The sequence below is a fragment of the Ctenopharyngodon idella genome, chromosome 20, assembly GCF_019924925.1.
Source record: "Ctenopharyngodon idella isolate HZGC_01 chromosome 20, HZGC01, whole genome shotgun sequence".
NCBI classification, from domain to species: domain Eukaryota; kingdom Metazoa; phylum Chordata; class Actinopteri; order Cypriniformes; family Xenocyprididae; genus Ctenopharyngodon; species Ctenopharyngodon idella.
This window is the reverse complement of record NC_067239.1, coordinates 2,843,110-2,862,801: the sequence shown is the minus strand read 5'-3', so window position 1 is coordinate 2,862,801 and position 19,692 is coordinate 2,843,110. Positions and strand designations below refer to the sequence as shown.

The following is a 19,692-nucleotide window of genomic DNA, read 5'->3' as shown; positions in this document are numbered from 1 at the left end:
TTTCTCACGCGCATGCTTTCAAACGCACTACGCAAGTTCAAATGGGATGCCCTAGTTTCCGTACTAATGATGGATTCCTTCCCACTGTGCTGACCATATTGGTTCAAGGGGAGGGGTAGAGAGAGAAACAGAGGAGAAAAAGAGGGAAATATGGGTGTGGTTAGAGTTTTCATACTCTGAGGATTATTGATCGTTGAACAGAAGGCATTTTAGACATCATTTACGCAGTAATGGTGTTTAACCGCAGGAAACGGGTAATTATGTGGCGTGTATGCTAATCACTGCGTGGTTACTCGGTGAGACTAAGAGTTCCCTATCGGATCGTGGACCTGTGCTCTGTTTCTGAGCGTGTTTGAGTGCATGTTTATGCAGCACTGGCTGTAAAAGGCAGTTTTTGTGTGTTTGGGCCTCACTGTGTCATCGTAGGCTGACCGCTGCTAAACAGAGCCCGCGGTTCAGAAGCCCACTGCTCACGATCTCTCCCACACACACACACTGGTCAGTGGCACTGACCTCTACGTGCCTGGAGTTTGCGGTTGGGTGCATGCCTGGGTGACTGTGTTCTGGAGCGCTGTGAGAATGCGGGGGTGGCTGAACTACTCTGAAGTCTGGTTTCAATCATCAGGCCGAGGCAGGGGCTTTTGGGGGAGAGGATGATTGAGAGATATGAAGGTTAAATCCAAGTGTTGGAGTGGAATGGAAAACGCGATGTAATATATATATATATATATATATATATATATATACACTACAGTTTTATATATATATTTTTAAATGTTTTTAATTTTTTTTTAAGTTTTAATTTTTATATGTATATAGCAAATAATCATCATAATAATATTTTTAATTAATTATAAAATATATTTATTAGTATAATATAATTGTATGTTTTGTATTGTAATTGTATGTTCTTATGTTTATTTTCATATATATGTGTGTGTGTGTGTGTGTGTGTGTTATATATATATATATATATATATATATAAACAAATGTTATAATCATATGTTTTATTATTATTATTATTTTATTAATAATTATTATATTTTAACATTATTTTCTATTAATATCTCTCTCCCTCTCACTGTACAGTATATTATATATATATATAATTTTTATCTATATGAATTTCATGTTTTTTATGTTTTAAGGTTTTAATTTTCATATGTATATATGCAAATAAAAATAGTATTTTTTAACCATCATGTGTATTAAAACACACAAATACATTTTTTATATATATATATATATATATATATATAATGTTTTTAAGTTTATAAGTAAATAACCATAATGATAATAATAAATTTTAATTATTTTTAAATTAATCATATATATTAAAAATGAGTAATTATTGTTATTATGTTATATATGTATAAGATATTTATTGGTACAATACAATTTTATGTTTTATGTTTTCATATATATATATATATATTATTATTATTTTTATTATTTACTTAATTATATATTACGCAACAAATTATTCTCAACAAATTTATTCTCTCTTTCTCTCTATACAGTATATATATATATAATTTTACACACTAGGAAAAGAGCCCTGATAGAAAAAAGAACAGAAACAATTCACTGTATTTTATGTCTTTCTTGTTCATTTTAGATGGTGGTTGTGAATTTATGAATCATTCCTAAATCCAGTTAGTGTGTTGCAGTGACATGGAAAGGCCAATTATGATGTCATCAATACCATCCCAATGATTCAGTGTGCTCATAAACAAAACACCAGTGTGCTAAAACAGCCCACTGAATGGAGCGATGCTTTTCTCCCCGTGTGTGTGTGTATAAATGCGCTCCTATGGCCGCGGTCTATTTCATGCTCTGCCAAATCTCTCCTTCTCCCATCCTGCAGAGGGAAGATATGGGACACACACTCTTAGCGTACAGTTGTGTGTGTGTTGGATGGTTTAAAATGCCTGGCAGGAGCTCTTTTAATGCTTTATTAGTGTTTATGTTGCCTTGACTTGTGGCACGTACGGCTACCGCAGACGCAAAGAATGCTAGTCGACGTACTTCAGAGACACGCATTCCAGCGAACCCAGCAGACGTTACCCCGTCTCCGTCTCGCCACCCGCCCAAAACACCCTCCCCCTCACCCCTAATCTGGCTGGTATTTGTGTTATTCTAATCTTTATCCATAAAAGGTTATAGCTGTAGACGTAATTGTGCACGAGTGTGTGAGCTATTCAGATGTTAAAGGCCGTTTATTTGATAATGGTGAACGACGGGTTAATCCTGTCCTAATGGCATCTGACAATAGCACTGGATTTCCGTTTTGCACATATGCATGTGATATGGACTTCTAATGCCATCAGAGCCCACCGGTTGACAGCTGTAAGTACCCCTACCCTCCAGCCCCCCGACAATCAGGATAAGCCAAGATCGGCATGTCTCAGACAAATGCGTCATTTTTTCCCCCCTCCGTGTGTAAGTGTGTGTGTGTGTGTGTTTTTACAGGAGTTAGGATAGTCTACATCAGAGAGGGGACAGCTGGACTGGCATGTGTCCATCTCCGCTCAGGTTTCTGAACGCTCTCGTCCCATCATTATTACACCCTTCCTCTCGTTTCCCTTCTCCTCACACCTCTGCTTCTGCTATCAGCTCGCTCGCCGATTTAGGTGTGTCAGCAGCTAAGAGTGTGAAGTGGAATTCTTGCATTTCCCGTAAGATAGAGGGATATATTTGGATCGGGGGTAAAGCTAGCATGACCTTAATACAGGACAATGGATCGCAGCTGTGCCCGATATGGGTCCGCTTTTTTAAATGCGCACACACGCAACAGGAGAGGAAGGAATGGCGATTAAAAATGATTTCTCTAGTGTTTAATGAGAAAAGACATTAGCTGGCACAAGAGTTAGCGGGTGCAGGAGGTGATAATTGGACCGGCTCATGTGACTTCTGTTCTCCAGCTTAAAGGAATAGTTCAGCCAAAAATCACTCACTTACCCCGGTGACGGTCCAAACCTGTGTTATTTTCTTTGTTTGGTGAAACACAAAAGGAGATGTTAAGCAGAATAATCAAGCAGCTCTTTACAATGAATGTGGATGGTGGTGTGTAATGTCAAACACTTAAAGGCATAGTTCACCCAAAAATGAAAATTATCCCATGATTTACTCACTCTCAAGCCATCCTAAGTGTATATGACTATCTTCTTTCAGACAAACACAATCAGAGATATATTTAAAAATATATTTAGTAATGGTTGTGAATGGGGGGCGTGTTTTGAAGTCAAAAATAATGCATCCATCCATAAAAAAAATGAATCCATACGACTCAAGTGGGTTAATAAAGGCCTTCTGAAGCGAAGCGATGCGTTTTTGTAAGAAAAATATCCATATTTAAACTTCATAAATTCAAATAACTAGCTTTCGGTGGACGACCGTACGCAAAATGCGCATCTAGGATTGCGTGAGGGTGCGTAAATCATGGGATAATTTTCATTTTGGGGTGAACTATCCCTTTAAAAGCACAAAAATCATCAGAAAAGTACCATTATAATTCATACTGCTGTATTCTAAGTAGAGCAGCATGATTCTTGATCAATTGAGAATCACGATTTTTTTGTTTTAAATAGAGTTTCTTCAACGATTCTGAACAGACAACTAAACAAAAAATAACATGTAACTTACTAGAGGTTCTGACAAAAAGTTAATTGCAGTCTGTTTAAAATGTTTAATTAATTTGAATAAATTATTTAAAAAAAACGGTTTGAATGAATTAGGGCTGCACGATTTATCGCGATAAAATCGCACACGATTTGGCGAAGGCTGCGATTATTTAATGCGCAGCTTGTCAGAGCTTTACGGCTCTGTGATCAGTAGTAAATGTTTCTCCATCTGAAAGCCAGAGGGCGCTCTTGTGCAGAAACTCAAAATATGCCCTGCCGCAGAAGAAGATAACATGCATCATATCTCTGTAGCTAAATAAACAGAAGATAGAAACACTTTGATTAATTAAACATGACTAATAAACACACGACTCCCTTATTCTGTGTGAGAAGCCACATCATCTCACAGAAGGACACTCAACTGTCGTTATGAAGTGAGTTTGGAGTAAAACAAGTTATTAAATATTGTCTTTTGTTGTACAAGATGTTAAAAAATGCTTCTCATGTCTGAAAAGATGTTTGACGCGTGTTGCTTTTTCAAATGTGCATTATAAGTGACTCAAACTCGCAGTGCTTTCAGATGGATTAGTATTTGGAGCCATACTTCATTGACAAGCTGCATATAAAAAAAAATAATCGCAGCCTTTGCGAATTCATAATCGCACTTTTAAGCGATAATCGCGTTCAAGTTTAATGTTATTTTTCGTATCGTGCGATAAATCGTGCAGCCCTAGAATGAATGATTCAATGACTCACTTCACTTGTTTCATTACCGGATGAATCAGCGTTTTTGAACGAATCTCTTGAAAAGACAGTTTGTGAAGCTGTTTCATATACATGACAGCGCTCTCTCTGGCTCAGCGCCGACGCACATTTGAATGTTCTGGTGTGATTTTGTAAAGGTTCAATAGACACAGGAGAATCGTTGTCATTTAGGAATGAGATTGTGTGGGTGATTGAATCGAGATTGTGATCTTTTAACAATTAATTGTGCAGCTCTAAGTATTCTGAAATCAAGCAATATCTTCTTCGTTTTATGGTGGGTTCCAACCAACATAAAAAGGTGCATACTGCCATATTTAGGCCTAAATTTAAGATTTATGTATTTGAATTGCATATAAAATGTTCATATGTTTGGATTACACCATTTTTAACATAAACTAATAAACTTAATGTGATGCATATTTGTCAGTCATACAGGTAAGATTTCTGTAATAGTACTAATAAAATTAATGTGTTTTAAATACACAATAATCAGGTTTCTATATTTATCATCAGTATAATCTAATTGGTTACACTTGAACTAACTAAATCTCGCTTGTTCCACAACAAGCCATATTTTAATCATGTTCATACTTTTTAACTGAATATATTTAATTGTTTTCACAATGAACAGTTTTATGCTTATTCTCAGCAATTTGTGCAAATAGACAAATGTGTATCACATTAAGTTTATAGCTATAGTTTATGTTAAAACTGCGTAATCCAAATGGTAAATCCAAATCTGTTTTTATTGGGGGGTTTGGAAGTATTTTATGTGATCTGAACAAAAAAAAAGACAATTTTCAATAGCACAGTTGTCACTGTCAGTTTCATACCCGAGTTTGTAAACACCTTTCCAAGATGGCTGCCATATGACTTTAGAATAAGACTTGTATAGCACACAAGTCATATGGATTAATTTTATGGTGTTTTTTTTGGAGCATGACATTATAAATCACCATCTATTTTCACTGTATGAACAGCTTGGACCTTCTGCCTAACATCCCATTTTGTGTTTCAGTGAAGAAAAAAAGAATGCTATGATGGTAAACAAATGTGGATTGTATTTTCATTTTTGAAAGAACTATCCCTTTAAAACAGCGGATCTGTACAGCTTTCCTCAGAGGGGCCATCTCAAAAAACTTACAACGCTGACATCATCTCGGTCTGTCTCCCTCCGTCTTGATCGCTGTGTTTCTCTCTCTCTCTTTCTTTCACACTCTCCCACTGCCTGTCTCATCATGATATTCCCGTTTTTGTGTTGTATTGTCTCAGCCTCTCCTTTGAAGCATCGTTTACTAGTGTACGCTCTCGCGGTTTTTACACTCAGCCGTTCCTCAAAGGAGACAAGCTTTTGTGTCTTTTGTTACGTTCTCCGTCTCTCCTTTTCTGAGCCCCACTTTTATTCCCCTATCACCTTTCCGTCTTTTATTTTCACGATACTCTATCACCTGTGCGAATGCCACGGTTAATATGGCACCGCCCATGTGCCGCAATGTTTCAACCTGCGTATCTATGCTAGTTTTGCGTTGTGGCTACGTTATTACAATGTTTCCCATATGGCCGGAGAGGTGAGAGAGTGGGCTTCCCTCGAGCGAGATTTATTGGCCCCATATTGATGTCCTTGGGCGTTGCCGATTGATTTGACACGGCTGACATTGTTTTGCGAGCCTGGGGGGAGGTGTTTTGTAAGAGCATGCGGCCGAATGAAACTCTATTCCGCCCCTTTGCAAAAACCCTTCCCTTTTGCTCCCGAGCTGGAGGCCTTGGGGTTGTCAGGGGAGACCAGCATGGCGCTAGGCAACCTGGCCTAATTCGTCCCATTTGGCTGAGCGCGGTTGCGCGGGGAGTATTGTTCCTGAGTCAACAGAAACTAGCCAGGCGCAAACGTGATCTCACAGCCGGAGGAATCTTTGACGTCCACTACAAATCAAAAGCGTATGCTTGTTCAGGATGGATGTTTGATAGTTTTATCTGCGTGTTACATCTGCGCATGGTTATGTAATTTGAGAATTTTGAAATACATCTCTTGCTTATTTTTCTTCTGCTCAGTTGGCGATAATCCTGAGGCACACACACACACCTCCCGGCACTCGCACACATATCAAAGTACTAAGTCCGCCCTTGTCCGCAATACTGTATCCCACTGTCTCCCCAGCTGTCACCATTCACACACACAGAAGCTGACACACTTATGCTCAAACAGACTCAAAATGCGTTTGTTCTTTATCTGACAGACGTTTAAAGATGCGTGAAAGTCCACTAAACCAAAAGCACATGTAACTTTATTCCTGACATTTGCTTTTCGGTACTCGCAAAGACAAATGGGCAAAGCGTTCACGCACACACACACACACACTCCTCGGCTGCGGGCTTGGTTATCTGGGTCAGTGCCTGTACAAATCTCATTACACTCTAGTCTGCCATCCTGATGCATTATGGGTAATGTAGTTCTGACCTAGTATTAGAAACAACACCTCAGGCACACGCATTACTTTTTAACTCCTTTCTGCACAAGATTAGATTTGCTTTTAGCATTTGTAATAGGTATACACCCTCCCTTTGCCTTTAAAAAGGTATCGGGTGTCTCGTCGATAAATGAAAGACGATCCTCCATTGCTCGTTTTGCGCTACATGTGTGTGCGCGAGTGTATTTGAAACCTCTGTAGGCTCGCTGGAGTCCTATTTCACACCATCTGACACACCTGAGGACAGGTACTTTACTTTCTCACACACCCTGTTCAGAAACACTGTATTTTTCTGTGTCCATAGTAAGGATGTTTAACCCTGAACTGCGGGATCTATTGGGCATCTGTTGTGAACAGGAGGTTATGGATTTCTGCTAGCCAAAAAAAATCAATATTCACAATTCTGCACCCTCACCACATCCGAGTAGGATTGGGAGCGTGCGTAATAGACAAAGTGGTTCGTTCACAATTTGGTTTGCATCGTATTTGAGCCTCATCTGATGTGCTATGCAGATTTTCTCATACGGAAAATATCGTCCCCTCAGGGTGTACTGTGATTCTCCACAACAGTGTTTTCCGGTTTTGTGTTACGGTTTGTCTTTTTGCTTTTGTCTGTGTGAACGTACCTTTATTGACACAGGCGGTTTTATCACCGTCATCCTCGCTGCTGTGTGTCAGATGAAGGGATCAAAGAGGAAGAACCTCTTAAACAAATAACGCCGGGATGCCAGCACACATGCCATGCACGCACTATAAATTTAATCAGGGTTTGAGCTCAAATCACTATTATTTTCCCAGGAACTCAAGATTTGAGGAAGTCTAATCCTGCTTTTGTCTTCGTTTGTTTGCAATTTGCTTTTTCAATCTGTGCTTTCTAAATACAGATTAAAAGAAGTCGCGAAAACATGCGCCGGCACGCAGGTACATACACAGACAATGGGATGTGTTTTAGAAGAGGCAGATTATAAAATCTGTTGTAGATTAAAGTGACTGTTTTTAGCATGGTGTATCAATCTGTTAACACACACACACAGACACACACACACACATGCACTGCCATTTCAGAACTCACAACGGAATTTGGTTTGTTGAGCAATCTTGGTAAATTACAGTATCATCTGCGTTCAGCGCTGTGAGAGAGAGTGCAGATGTTTGCAATTATTTGCTGTTTGTTATTTCCTGTCAGTCTTTGCGGTACACAATGAAGAGCGATTACAGTGGTCAACGTTACTGACCCGAGGGAGTCTTCAATCACTCACACACACATAATCTGGAGCCTGTATAATCCCGTCCCCCCTCCATCAACCTCCAATTAATGAATCCTGTGGCTTACCATCCATTTTACATCAAACCCTGAACACTTGTGCTGAAGAGTGTGTGTGTTTGCAGGTTCACAATGTCCTAGTAAATGTTAAAATAGTTACTTTTTTTAAAAAAAGGATTCTCACTGTTTTCCAGGTATGGATTCAAAGAATCTAAGTGGTCTAAATCATTTGCTAGTGAATGATTCCATACTGTAAAGATCTTAGAAAAGTCATGGAAAATCATTGGTCAAATGGGGGGAGGGGGGACCTGTTTGTTATTCTTGTGCTTTAAGTCAACATGTCATATTTCCATTTACTTATTTCCTCCTTTGTTACTGTGCAATAATAAAAGAACCTCTCCCTAAATTACCACACTAGGTCTTTCTTTGTAACGTTGTCCATTCATGACACTGCAGCGTTTTGTTCTGGTATAATGCTGTAGGTCAGTGTTTTTCTGTTGTGTAGCTGTCAGGCATGATTCTCTCACTGCTCTTCTAATCCTGAAAGCAAATCAGGCTGTGGCCATGATAGACATTGAGAGGGACACATTGATATTCAGATCAATATGGTTTCTATGAACCGTTCTTTAACTTGCACATTCACTCCAGTTTGGATTCCGTTCTCGCTTCAGATCATACCACCAGACCACATTTAAGAAACAGCAGCAGCAGAGAAATGCTTTAAAGACAACATTAAATCAATCTGGACTTACTTTAGTAATAAATATCCCTGGTCATAATGTACATCAGTGCATGTTGAAAAGAAATGTGCGCTTTCATCAAATTGCACGCTTCTGAAACACAGCCTTAATTTCATATCTCAACATGTTTTCACTTTGCATGATCCAATCAAATACTAATAGATAAAATCCTGCCCTACATTATTGCCTGTTGAATGTTCTTTTTCACCCTGAAATACCCTTATTACCACACTTAAATGCGTTGTGAATGGCATTTTGTGATCTTTAAGTATGCTTTTCTGAATCCATAATAAGAAGACCTATTCCTCACTTAAATGTGAGTACTTTATGTGTGTAGTGTGTGTAGGAGACATGATAACGTAAAAGAGGCAGGGGAGGAAGGTTGCTTGCTACTGTAATGTCTGTCCATTGACGCGGCAAATTTTGTGACCCAGTCAGCGTCCCCACAGGCAACATTGTCACAAAAGCAATTTTCTGGGTTTTCAAACCCAAATAATAGTAATTGTCATGGACATTTGGTCACACATTATAATAGTCTCCATGTTAGAGTACAATTATATGAGTAAATACAAGAAGAAAATCATGAACAACATGTAATATGGAATTATGTAGTTTGTAATGAATGCTAGTGCAATTAATTGCTTTAAAGGCACAATATGTAAGATTTTTGGATTTAAACTAAAACAATGTTATATATTTTGTTGACTTTGTGCATACGTACTAGTGTTGTCAAAAGTCAGTACTGAAATTTTAAAAATGTGACGATACCAGCATTTCCGCCCAGCATTTTGAGCGGATTTGTAAACACCTCTGATTGGCCATTGTGTTCATGCGCTCAACAGATATGTCGGTGATTGGCTACAATGATCAACGCTTCAAAAACATGTTGTAAATCCATCTATCAGCGGATATATTAGGGATTTGCTGATAGACGCCTGCTTTCAAATGCTCCTGCGTGTATCTGTGTAAGCACTCGGTGAAGAGCGTCATTGATGTCTATTTACAACATGTTTTTGAAGCGTTGACCATTGTAGCCAATCACAGACATATCTGTTGAGCACGTGAACACAGTGGCCAATCAGAGGTGTTTAAGAATCCGCTCAACAGCGCTCAAATGCTAGGAGGAAATGCTGGTATCGTCACATTTTTAAAATTTCAGTACCGACTTGGTACTGAAGTTGGTACTTTTAGTACTTACACTATCCCAAATGTTTCAACAATGTTTAAATCCAGAGAAATCAGCAATTTCAACCAGTGTAAGCGGCTGTGCATTGCATCGCCTGTCAATGGTGTCATATCCGCGTTACCTTCGATTTCCAGTTTTAGTTCCGTAGAAACCATGGAAAAACCAGACACGCTTTGATATATTATGTGTTTTATTAGACAGGTGAGCAACTGTTTGGATACATTTATCTAATCATTGTTATAAAGCTCAGCACGGCTTAATGTTATACAGTCAACACGGTTAGCAGCGAAACTTACATACTGTGCCTTTAAGTTTTTTTCATGTGAATTAGCTCAGAAAAGATGGAGCCATTTGTTGTGTCTGGTGTGTTTGAAACAATTTCTGGTTAATGTTATGAGATGAAGGTACTGAAATGTGTCTAATGTTCTAGCAGGAATACTGAGTTTAACTGCTGGACTGCATTTATGAAGGCTCAAGACATGCTTGACAATTAGTCAGAGGCTTTAAACATCAGTTTATGTTTTGTAAAACAGCAGTTAGAAGTGTTTTTTTGTGTGTGAGGACGAGGAGGACAGACAGCAGTGGAATGCGCTGCCCGCTTTAAGTGTTCAGGATCGGGCTGGCATGGAGCCCCTGCCATATGCTGCCTGTGTGTGTGTGTGCTTCAGTGTGTGTTTATGTGTGTTGCTCTGTGCACGGTCATAAATCCTAAGTCCTCACAGACACCACCAATCTAGCGAGGTCAGAGGTTAAAATGACATCGCACGCATGCGTACATACACAAACACACATGCAAAACTGGAGCGTCGCCCTAAAAAATTTATGATTGAAAAAATAACCTAAAGGCCCTTAGTGCTATTATGATGCAGAATGAATAATTGAGTTTGTCTGTGACAGAGATTATCCAGTGAATGCCAGAAAAAATGATTTTTTTCCCCCTTCTGCATTCAGTATCGCACATTTTATTTGTGTCTGTGTTGGAGGTGTCTGCTGTATTGGCATTAATGGTTAGAAGCTGACAAATGCTCTGCATGTGAAATGTGGTGGTGTATAGTTGTATTCTGCATTGTGGTATATATCTTATTCGCTTGTTTAGCATCCAGGTTATGTACTAAACATTACTACACACCTTCTTCTAGAGCAAAGCATTTGCAGAAACTCAAAATTTGCATGCAAATCCAAAATATTCAAATGAAAATGTCCAATTTGTTAGCAGGGAGTAACCAAATGACCCATACAAAAATATACCATGGTGGTGCTTCAGAATACCATGCTAATAACATGGTACATGTCCAGGGCACAACAATAAAGATGCATTGTCATGATAGCTTTAAAAATCATAAAAACATTTATATATTCAAAAAGCGCCAGATATCATGACAATGCAATATAATATACAACTTTAATGTAACTCCTTTTAAATGTTAAGTTTCTTTAAAGTAAAATAATAATAATAATAATAATAATAAATAGTTATGTTGTATTTTGACTGTTAAATGTTAGATTTTCTTAAAATAAAAAAGATTATATTGTTTATTATACAACTTTGATTAAAATCATTACTAAATTCATAAACACTCTTGCTGGAAATTGATTTAAAATTTTCAAAACAAAAGACAATCACAACTCATTCACACAATTTCTGCAAATCCTCATCTATGTCAGCCAGCTAGATAATTGTACTAGTGCAAAATTCACAGAAAGCATTCTGTTACAATGACATCACATTAGTGTGAGGAAAAAAGTACGAGGCAGAAAATGAGTGTAATGTCGCTGTTCTCTCTACATGTATTTATCCGAGCGCGCATGCATTTGCATGTGATCAAGTCATTTAACAGGTTGAGATTGAGCTTAATCAGCCGTGAGATTCACCATGTTCTTTTGATCTAAAGTATAAATCTGAACAAATGAGGAAAGAGAAAAGAGGATATTTTAAGAGGGTATGTCATATTCTCTTTCCATGTTTTACTCGCTCTGTTTAAGGGAAAACAGCACGAGGCGAGTAGATACGGTATGTTGTTAGTTGTACTTTTGGATCAAAGGCTTAGATGATTCACATTAACAGAGGAACACATAAAAGCAGCTGTTACTCACCATTATAACATTTTGGCAACTAATCAATAGCCATTGGCTCATTATAGGAGCTACATATTGTGCTGGTTTCCAAAAGAGATAATGAGTCCCTTTATGAGCTGAAAAGCTCTAACAGTTTAATGTGCACTTTGGTTTTCAAATTGATTTAGTTCCCATTGGTGCATTTTCTCAGTCTGCGTTTAAGGTGTATATGTGAATGTGTCTGTCTTTTTGTGTGTTTTTGGCCGTGGAAGTGCGTACGAGTTGAACCTAAGTTGCCATGCCCACCGAGGGATGTGGCTGAGCGATGTGGCCATTAGAGGAAGCTCACCCATAGAAAAGTCATGGAAAAAGGGCAATTATAGGCAGGCGGTACAAAAGACAGCTCAGCTCGGTGCGGAGTGGGGTCCTAAGTGCCACATCCATCTGAATTCTTTCACAGGAAGGCTCAGTATGTCTCGGAGACCATGAAACCCCAAACGACGACATTAAGACAGCTATTTTACGCTCTCTCATGGGGGCGGTGGGCTAAACAAAACTATTTTTCCATTACTTTCCTCATTTATGTCTTGCTGCTACTAAAAGCTTACACCAGTTGTAGCCGGCTTGTATTAAAATGAAGTAAGAGTCCCGTTGGGAGGGAATAGCGGGGACATTTTGAGCGGTAAAGATGTGAAGTTGGTGTTGAATGCTAAATGCTAATGGATGAAAGAGATTGCTTACAGAGCACATCACACCTCTGCTGGCTCACCGGATCAGCACTTCAGCTTGAATGTGCATGTGTGGCCGGGCCCTCGTTTGCAAAATATACAGGATAGTTCACCTTAAAATGAAAATTATGTCATTATTTACTCACCCTATTGTCATTTCAAAACTGTATTTGGACATTGTTTTCTGTGGAGCGCGAAACTCTTATCATACTACAGCAGTTCAGCTGTTAAACTCAATAGAAAGGACAAAAAATAATAACAGTAGTCCAAGTGACTTAATGTGTAATGTTGCAATATTATTCAGTGAAATGAGGAAAGTTGTGTTTTCGCTATGTCCACAAAGTTGGTGAGAGCTTTAGGGAAATGGTTGGATAATGACTTAAATTTCAGCCTATTTGTCACATAAAGTTTGAATTTAGAGTACAAGTCTTAGGCCTTGTTTCCACCTGGTATTAAGATGCATATTAAAATATTACCACCCCTTATTCTGCATGTTTCCACCCACGGCACCTGCCATTTTGTTTTCGCAAGCAACAACTGTGTACCAGTTCTAAAGCCATGGCAAAAGTTTGAGCAAAGAATGCTAACTGTTCTGTCATTGGCTGAATTTATCCACTAACCATTCAGAAACGTCAAGTTTCATTCTAAAAGTTGTAACTTCTTCCTGAGTCTCTCCATCAGTGTCGACTCCGGTTTGAACAATGTAAGGCTGAACACCGTTACTGACAATCCTCATTTTGGCTGCGTGAGATTCTCCAGCTTTGTTGTTGTTGAGCAACCGAAGTGCGAGCTGTTAAAGCTCCGCCCTCTTCTGGAAAGCGGGCCGGGAGCAGCAGCTCATTTGCATTTAAAAGGACACACAAAAATGGTGTGTTTTTGCTCACACCCAAATAGGGGCAAATTTGACAAGCTATAATAAATGATCTGTGGGGTATTTTGAGCTGAAACTTCACAGACACAGTTTGGGGACACCAGAGACTTACAGTACATCTTGTGAAAACAGGCATAATAGGTCCCCTTTAATACCAGGTATAAACAGGGCCATATTGAAGATTTTTTAAGATTTTTTAATAGTTTTTTTATAGTTTTTGCAGCTTGACAGCCTCTGATTACAATGCACTGCGGTGTAGGACAAAAATTGCGTAAAAATTCTTCAAAGATTTCTACTTTTGTGCTTCACAGAAGAAATAACAGCATACAGGTTTGAAATGACATGATGGGTGAGTAAATAATGGCAGAATTGCTTTAAATTCTCAGTTCCCCTTCAGTCTGCCTCTTAAAAATCATTCTGGTGATTTTGAAGAGACATAGTGAAGGGCAACTTACTCTCGTCTTGCTTCTCAAACACGTCTACCGTGTCTGATCACCTTCTCACACACGGATGCAAATTCATAGACATGCATGCATGCGCATATCAAGCCTCCTAAATCTCCAGCTTGCATTTAGCACTTTGACAAATTATTTTCCATCTCATTGGTCAAGGTGACAGAAAATGGATTGTTTTTTTTAATTGCCTCTTATTTAGATTGTATCAGTTCATTACAGATAAATCAAGAACTTGTTTGTCCCCTGATTTTGTAGCTAAAGGATTGAATATTGTATGTCATACATCCTACATCATCAATACTGAACAAATAACACCAGGCATAAATGTCAGACCCTTCAGTATGGACAAGGTTGATGAATATAAATGGGTCGAGAATATAATAAAACCAAATGTAACTGGGGAAACCTGGTTTGTAGAATAAAATCTTAGTCGTTCTGTTTATCCTAATCATATTGCGGTTTGAAGAACCATAAATGCACTCATTCGATGAGAAAACACAGCTCAGATTTTCCTTAAAATAATTCAGTCATTTACCTCTGTCTTACATTAAATCACCCTAATAATTAAATCAATTTCCACTGTTTTGCCATAACCGTGTTTACTCCCGAGACGTGATGAGTAATGCGGCTTTTACTCGCTGCATTAAGCCGAGTTTGCAGGGATGCGTAAAGAGACTGCAGACGAGAAGAAAGACTCAAAGACACTGTTTTCTCTGTTTCATCCGTTAGAAGAGCAGCATTCGGTAATGGAAGGAGACAGCGCGGTAGACATATAGCGCTCGACAACACCCTCCCCCCGTCCTCATGAAAACTGCACAAGAAAATGCAGCTGCAGGCGAAACTGGTGCAGCCATCTAATAAAACGTACTCAGTGCACTTCTTCAAGCTAGACTGACACGCACACACCACAAGCACCTACCTCGCACCTGCCGAGCGGCAGATCTTGTGCCACCAGGGCAATCGTGTTACATTAAACGCATTACTCCGTGATGGGTGCCGGTGCGCCAAGGGCCAGAAGAGGAGTCTTTTAATTTTGAAAAACGAAAATTAAACAACATAGGAGGCCCTTTACACAAGTAATGCGCAAGGATGTCGGGACTACCAATATTAACAATCTGATAAACGTAATAATTGCTCGCCCCCTTCAGCAGGTCTTTATCTAATAATCAGCAATAAGGTCTCATTGGTTGCCATGTCTAATAATAGTGAGCGATTATTTTAGCCTACTGTAATACCCTGAGAGGTCCTCGCATAATAAATGGTGATTAACAAGAGTGAAAGGTGTAATTTACCTACGGACCTGCCTAATTGCTATACTGCAAATCAGCGTTTTACCTCGCACATGCACGAGAGCAAAGAATCGCAAAAACAACGCAACACACACACACACACTGAGAGCGGATTGGTAGAAAGCCACCTGTGAGACAGAAATTCATCTGTGAGGAGGACATGTAGCCTGTGCTCGCTGGTGTGTGTTCCTCTGTCAGAGAAAGAATGGAAATTTCCATAGAGTTGGAAAATTGGCTTTTGCACCATTTTTATTGACAGTGATAGTCGAGAAAGGACAGGAAATGTTCAGGACATGAGCTGAAGTTTTTCTCCGTGAGAATCATGGTTCAGTGTGTTACTGCTAAGACACAATTGTATAGCTTGTAGAGCTGGGTTTCGATAGATTTGGATGTATTTTTTGATCATGATGTCCATTTTGCTGAGATAAGAAAGAAATTCCCTCTGCTACTGCTGTAGATTATGTTTATGTAACTTGTTATATTTCAGACTGATTCAATCCGTAATTTGTCTTGTTGAAAAAAGATCCAGCTAAAAAGATTTGGTTCATAAGAGTCATTGGACAACATTTGTCAAGTCTAAGTGTGTTTTTGCAGGCTGAATTTGTGAAAAAGTGAATTATTATCTGAGGAAACATGTTTTGCTCTGAAATTTTAAAACAATTTAAAGTAAATTTGAAAAATGTACTGTATGCGAATAATCATATGCAAATATTAGGAGTGTAGTTCAAATTACTCACGGTTTTAGGGTCATGGTTTCCGGCACGTGGTATGTACTATGTTTGAGGAAATAACTACTGTTAAATAAAAATAAAGAAAATAAGAACAAATAATCAAACTACAAGCAACAACACAAATAAATACAATAGAGCAAAGATACAAATAAATTAAACAGTGCTTTTCAGGTTATTTAGATATCTAACAGTAGTTTTCAGGCACAGAAATTAAATAAAAATATAAAATAACTGATTATTATCTCCACTGTATAAAGATTAATAAAGATTAATCATTATTAAAGTTACAAAAGCTATTCAGTCAAGAGCAGTGAGTGATTTCATTGTCTTTTGTTGTTTAACATTAAAAACACAGACAGCAGGAATATTAGGCTGCTGTCACTTTAAGACATTATACATTGATCCAACATAACGATACTGTACACATACATTGTCTTTCTCGACTGTTTACGTTCACTCACCTAATGTGTTTGCTAGGATACTCGCCAAGACAGGTATTTTGACATAATTTTTCTGTGAATTTGTCCGTTCAAGCGCAAGACAACTGAAAGAGAACTGAATATTTGCGTGCTGTCTGAGACTCTGCTTTCTGTGCACGCGTTTCAGATGAGTACACACACAAATATTCTCACAGCACACGCGAGTTCTCTTTTGCATCTTCTTGCGCATGAATATTTAAATTTGCAAGGATTAAATGAGTTTAGTTTAAACACAGATAGCAACATGTGCTGTTCAGGTCTCACCTGCAGTTGCGCACTATCAGCACCCGGGTGATGACGCCGTAAATGACTGGTCATATTCACTCGTGATTATTTTGTTTACGTTTTTTGGTCATCGCTGTTGTAATGTATTGGGAATGTGTATCCATCGACTGAAACATACATTGTCTGTTTTATGCGTTACTTTCAACAAACCATATTATAGATACATCAGATTTAAGATGAACCGCTTGTCGAACCTTAGGTTGAGAACAGTATGGTTTGATTTTTTACTGTTACACCCCTAGCAAATATAATGATATGCAAATTGATCATGCATATTCAACTATCTGTGCATGTTTGCATCGAAGTAGCCAAAATTTTACTATCATACCAACCCTAATGTGCTTACATGTGTTTTTATGATTTATTCATGTCCTGACAGGACTAATGAACGACAAAATGAATCCCTGTCAGTAATCGTGCGTCCACTGCAGCTATATACCGTGTCACGTTAACGCTCTGCGAGGAATCACGTGCGCCGTCCACCTGGGCTGGATAATGAGATCTGGCGTTCTGCTTGAAAGATGAAAAATGTCAGACAAATGAGCCCAGTCAATACAAGGCTTCTCGCAAACAAATGCGTCCTGATAGGAGAGCGTCCCGCCGTCGCTCTCAGTTCTGGGCGTGTAATTGTCTGTCTGTGTTCTCTAATTGCGGCATAATAAATAAAGCGCATTCATTTGTTTATGTCTGTACTTCTAATGCGATTCCCTCCAGTGCTGTGCCGCAGATACCTCTCAACTCGGCTTTTTCTCAGTTTTCTCTCTTTTTCCCTCCCCTCATCCCTCTCTCTCTTTGTCTCCTCGTCCTCCTGTTCCTCCGTTCCTCGGCACACCTGGGGGCCTGCAGGGGATGTCTCAGCATGAATAATGCAGAAGAGCTTCAGAAGTTGTACCTGCTCTCCTTTCCTACCATCTCTCTCTCTCTCTTCTCTGTTTCTTTCTCGATCTCTCTCTCTATCTCTCTCTTTTTCTCTGTGTCAGTGCACACTTTCCATCTCTCGCTCTCCTTGTCCTCACTTTTAAAACCAAGTAAAACCATTATTCCCTTGTGGAGGAGCGGGAATGTGATTTCCTGTGTGCTTGTTTTTTTTTGCAAAAAAAAAAAAAAAAGATGTTTGCAGTTTAAAAACAAAAGCAGGCCTGCACTCAGTCCACTCTCTCTCTCTCTCTCTCTTTTTTGCAGTGGATTTCGTGGACTGTGGCAGAGGCTCCGGCTTGCGCTTCGAGAGCGGAGACCCAGCGGATTTCCGGATAGAGGCCGACGGGACGGTTTTCGCAGCGCGAACCCTGCAGCTCTCTGACAGGAAGGGGCGGAGCTTGGAGATTAAGGCCAAGGACGTGAAGTCTCAAGAGCAATGGCTGGTACACGTCAACTTCACCCAGCCCAAGCAGGTAGGAAGTCAGGCGCGCTCGCACGTTAACAGGGAACGGCGGCTGCGTGACTGCGAAAATCACACTAATTATAACTGTGTCAGATCGCTAACAGCGCATGGCGTTTCTAAACTAGCCTCACGCTGCAATTACACCATCAAACAGCCATTGTGCGAATGTGAGCTCACAAAAATGTCTCTCTTCATCCGAGGGCCTCTGTGACAAAGCCAAAGCACTAATAAAACTATATTAGAAAATTAGCAGAGCACTAACACGTTGATAGTAGGGCTGTAATTAATGTTTAACGATGCTAAAGAGACATTAAGGCAGGAGGATACATTAGACAGTGGAGATCTGGACCCTCAGCTTGGGAACACTAACCATATGTCTCATAGCCCTGCCTTCTGCTCGGAGACAGGGAGAATTTACTCTTTATTACTGACGCGCACATGCCCACTCACTGCCGCCAAGGGGAAGGAGGACGAGAGGAGCCAGCGGGGGGATGAGAGCGGATAACGGCGAGATAAAGGCCGAGATGGTCGAGGAGGCAAAGGAGGAGAGGGTAAAGGGTGGGCAGTTACGAAATGTTACCCTTGAGTTTGCTGGTGATGTTAAAACCAAGCAACTCTGGGAATACCATGGCGATTGTAATGAGCTTTTAATTTGGCCGTTAAGTTTTCTAAAGAACTTGTCATTAGACTAGTTTTGGAACTAATCCCCCTCTTTATCTTGAGATGTTTTAATACATCTCTGATTTAAAGTAAGTAGCTAAAACTATGGAAGCTTGTTTCCGCCACAGAATAAAACATTTTAAAAGATAATTGCGACTTTTTATCTCAAAATTCTGACTTTTTTTCTTGCAATTCTGACTTTTTTGTTGTAATTGCGAGTTTATCTCGCAATTCTGACTTTTTTCTCACAATTCTGACTTTTTTCTTGTAATTGCGAGTTTATATCTCACAATTCTAAAAAAAGAAGTCAGAATTGTGAGATATAAACTCGCAATTACAAGAAATAAATAAAATAAACTTTCAGTTTGCAAGTTATAAAGTCCAATTCCGAGGGGGAGGGAAAGACTGACTTTTTTTCTCAGCAATTGTGAGAAAAAATGTCAAAATTGTGAAAGAAGTCACAAAAAAGTCACAGTTACCTTTTTTATGTTTTATTCAGTGGTGGAAACAAGCGTCCATTAAATGTTTAAATGGGTACGTTTGATTCATTTTTGCTTTAATGAATCGATTCAAAAATCAACAATTCATCATTTCTCAGAATGTGGTAAAAGTCTCGGCAAGGCATTTTTCATGTATTAAACTGAAATTCACTGTACACTACCATTCAAAATTTTGGGGTTAGAAAATGTACAGTTTTTGTAATGTTTCTTATGC

General features: G+C 39.0%; 1 protein-coding gene across 1 annotated transcript in view; it reads left to right on the top strand.

The window, feature by feature from the left end:
- The window catches only part of cdh2 (cadherin 2, type 1, N-cadherin (neuronal)), a 54,410-nt gene that overhangs the window by 12,316 nt on the left and 22,402 nt on the right, over positions 1 to 19,692 (top strand). Inside the window, exon 3 of the mRNA XM_051874753.1 lies at positions 18,120 to 18,328. Within this exon, the coding sequence (XP_051730713.1) occupies positions 18,120 to 18,328 (209 nt within the window). The remainder of the gene's footprint in view (positions 1 to 18,119; positions 18,329 to 19,692) is intronic.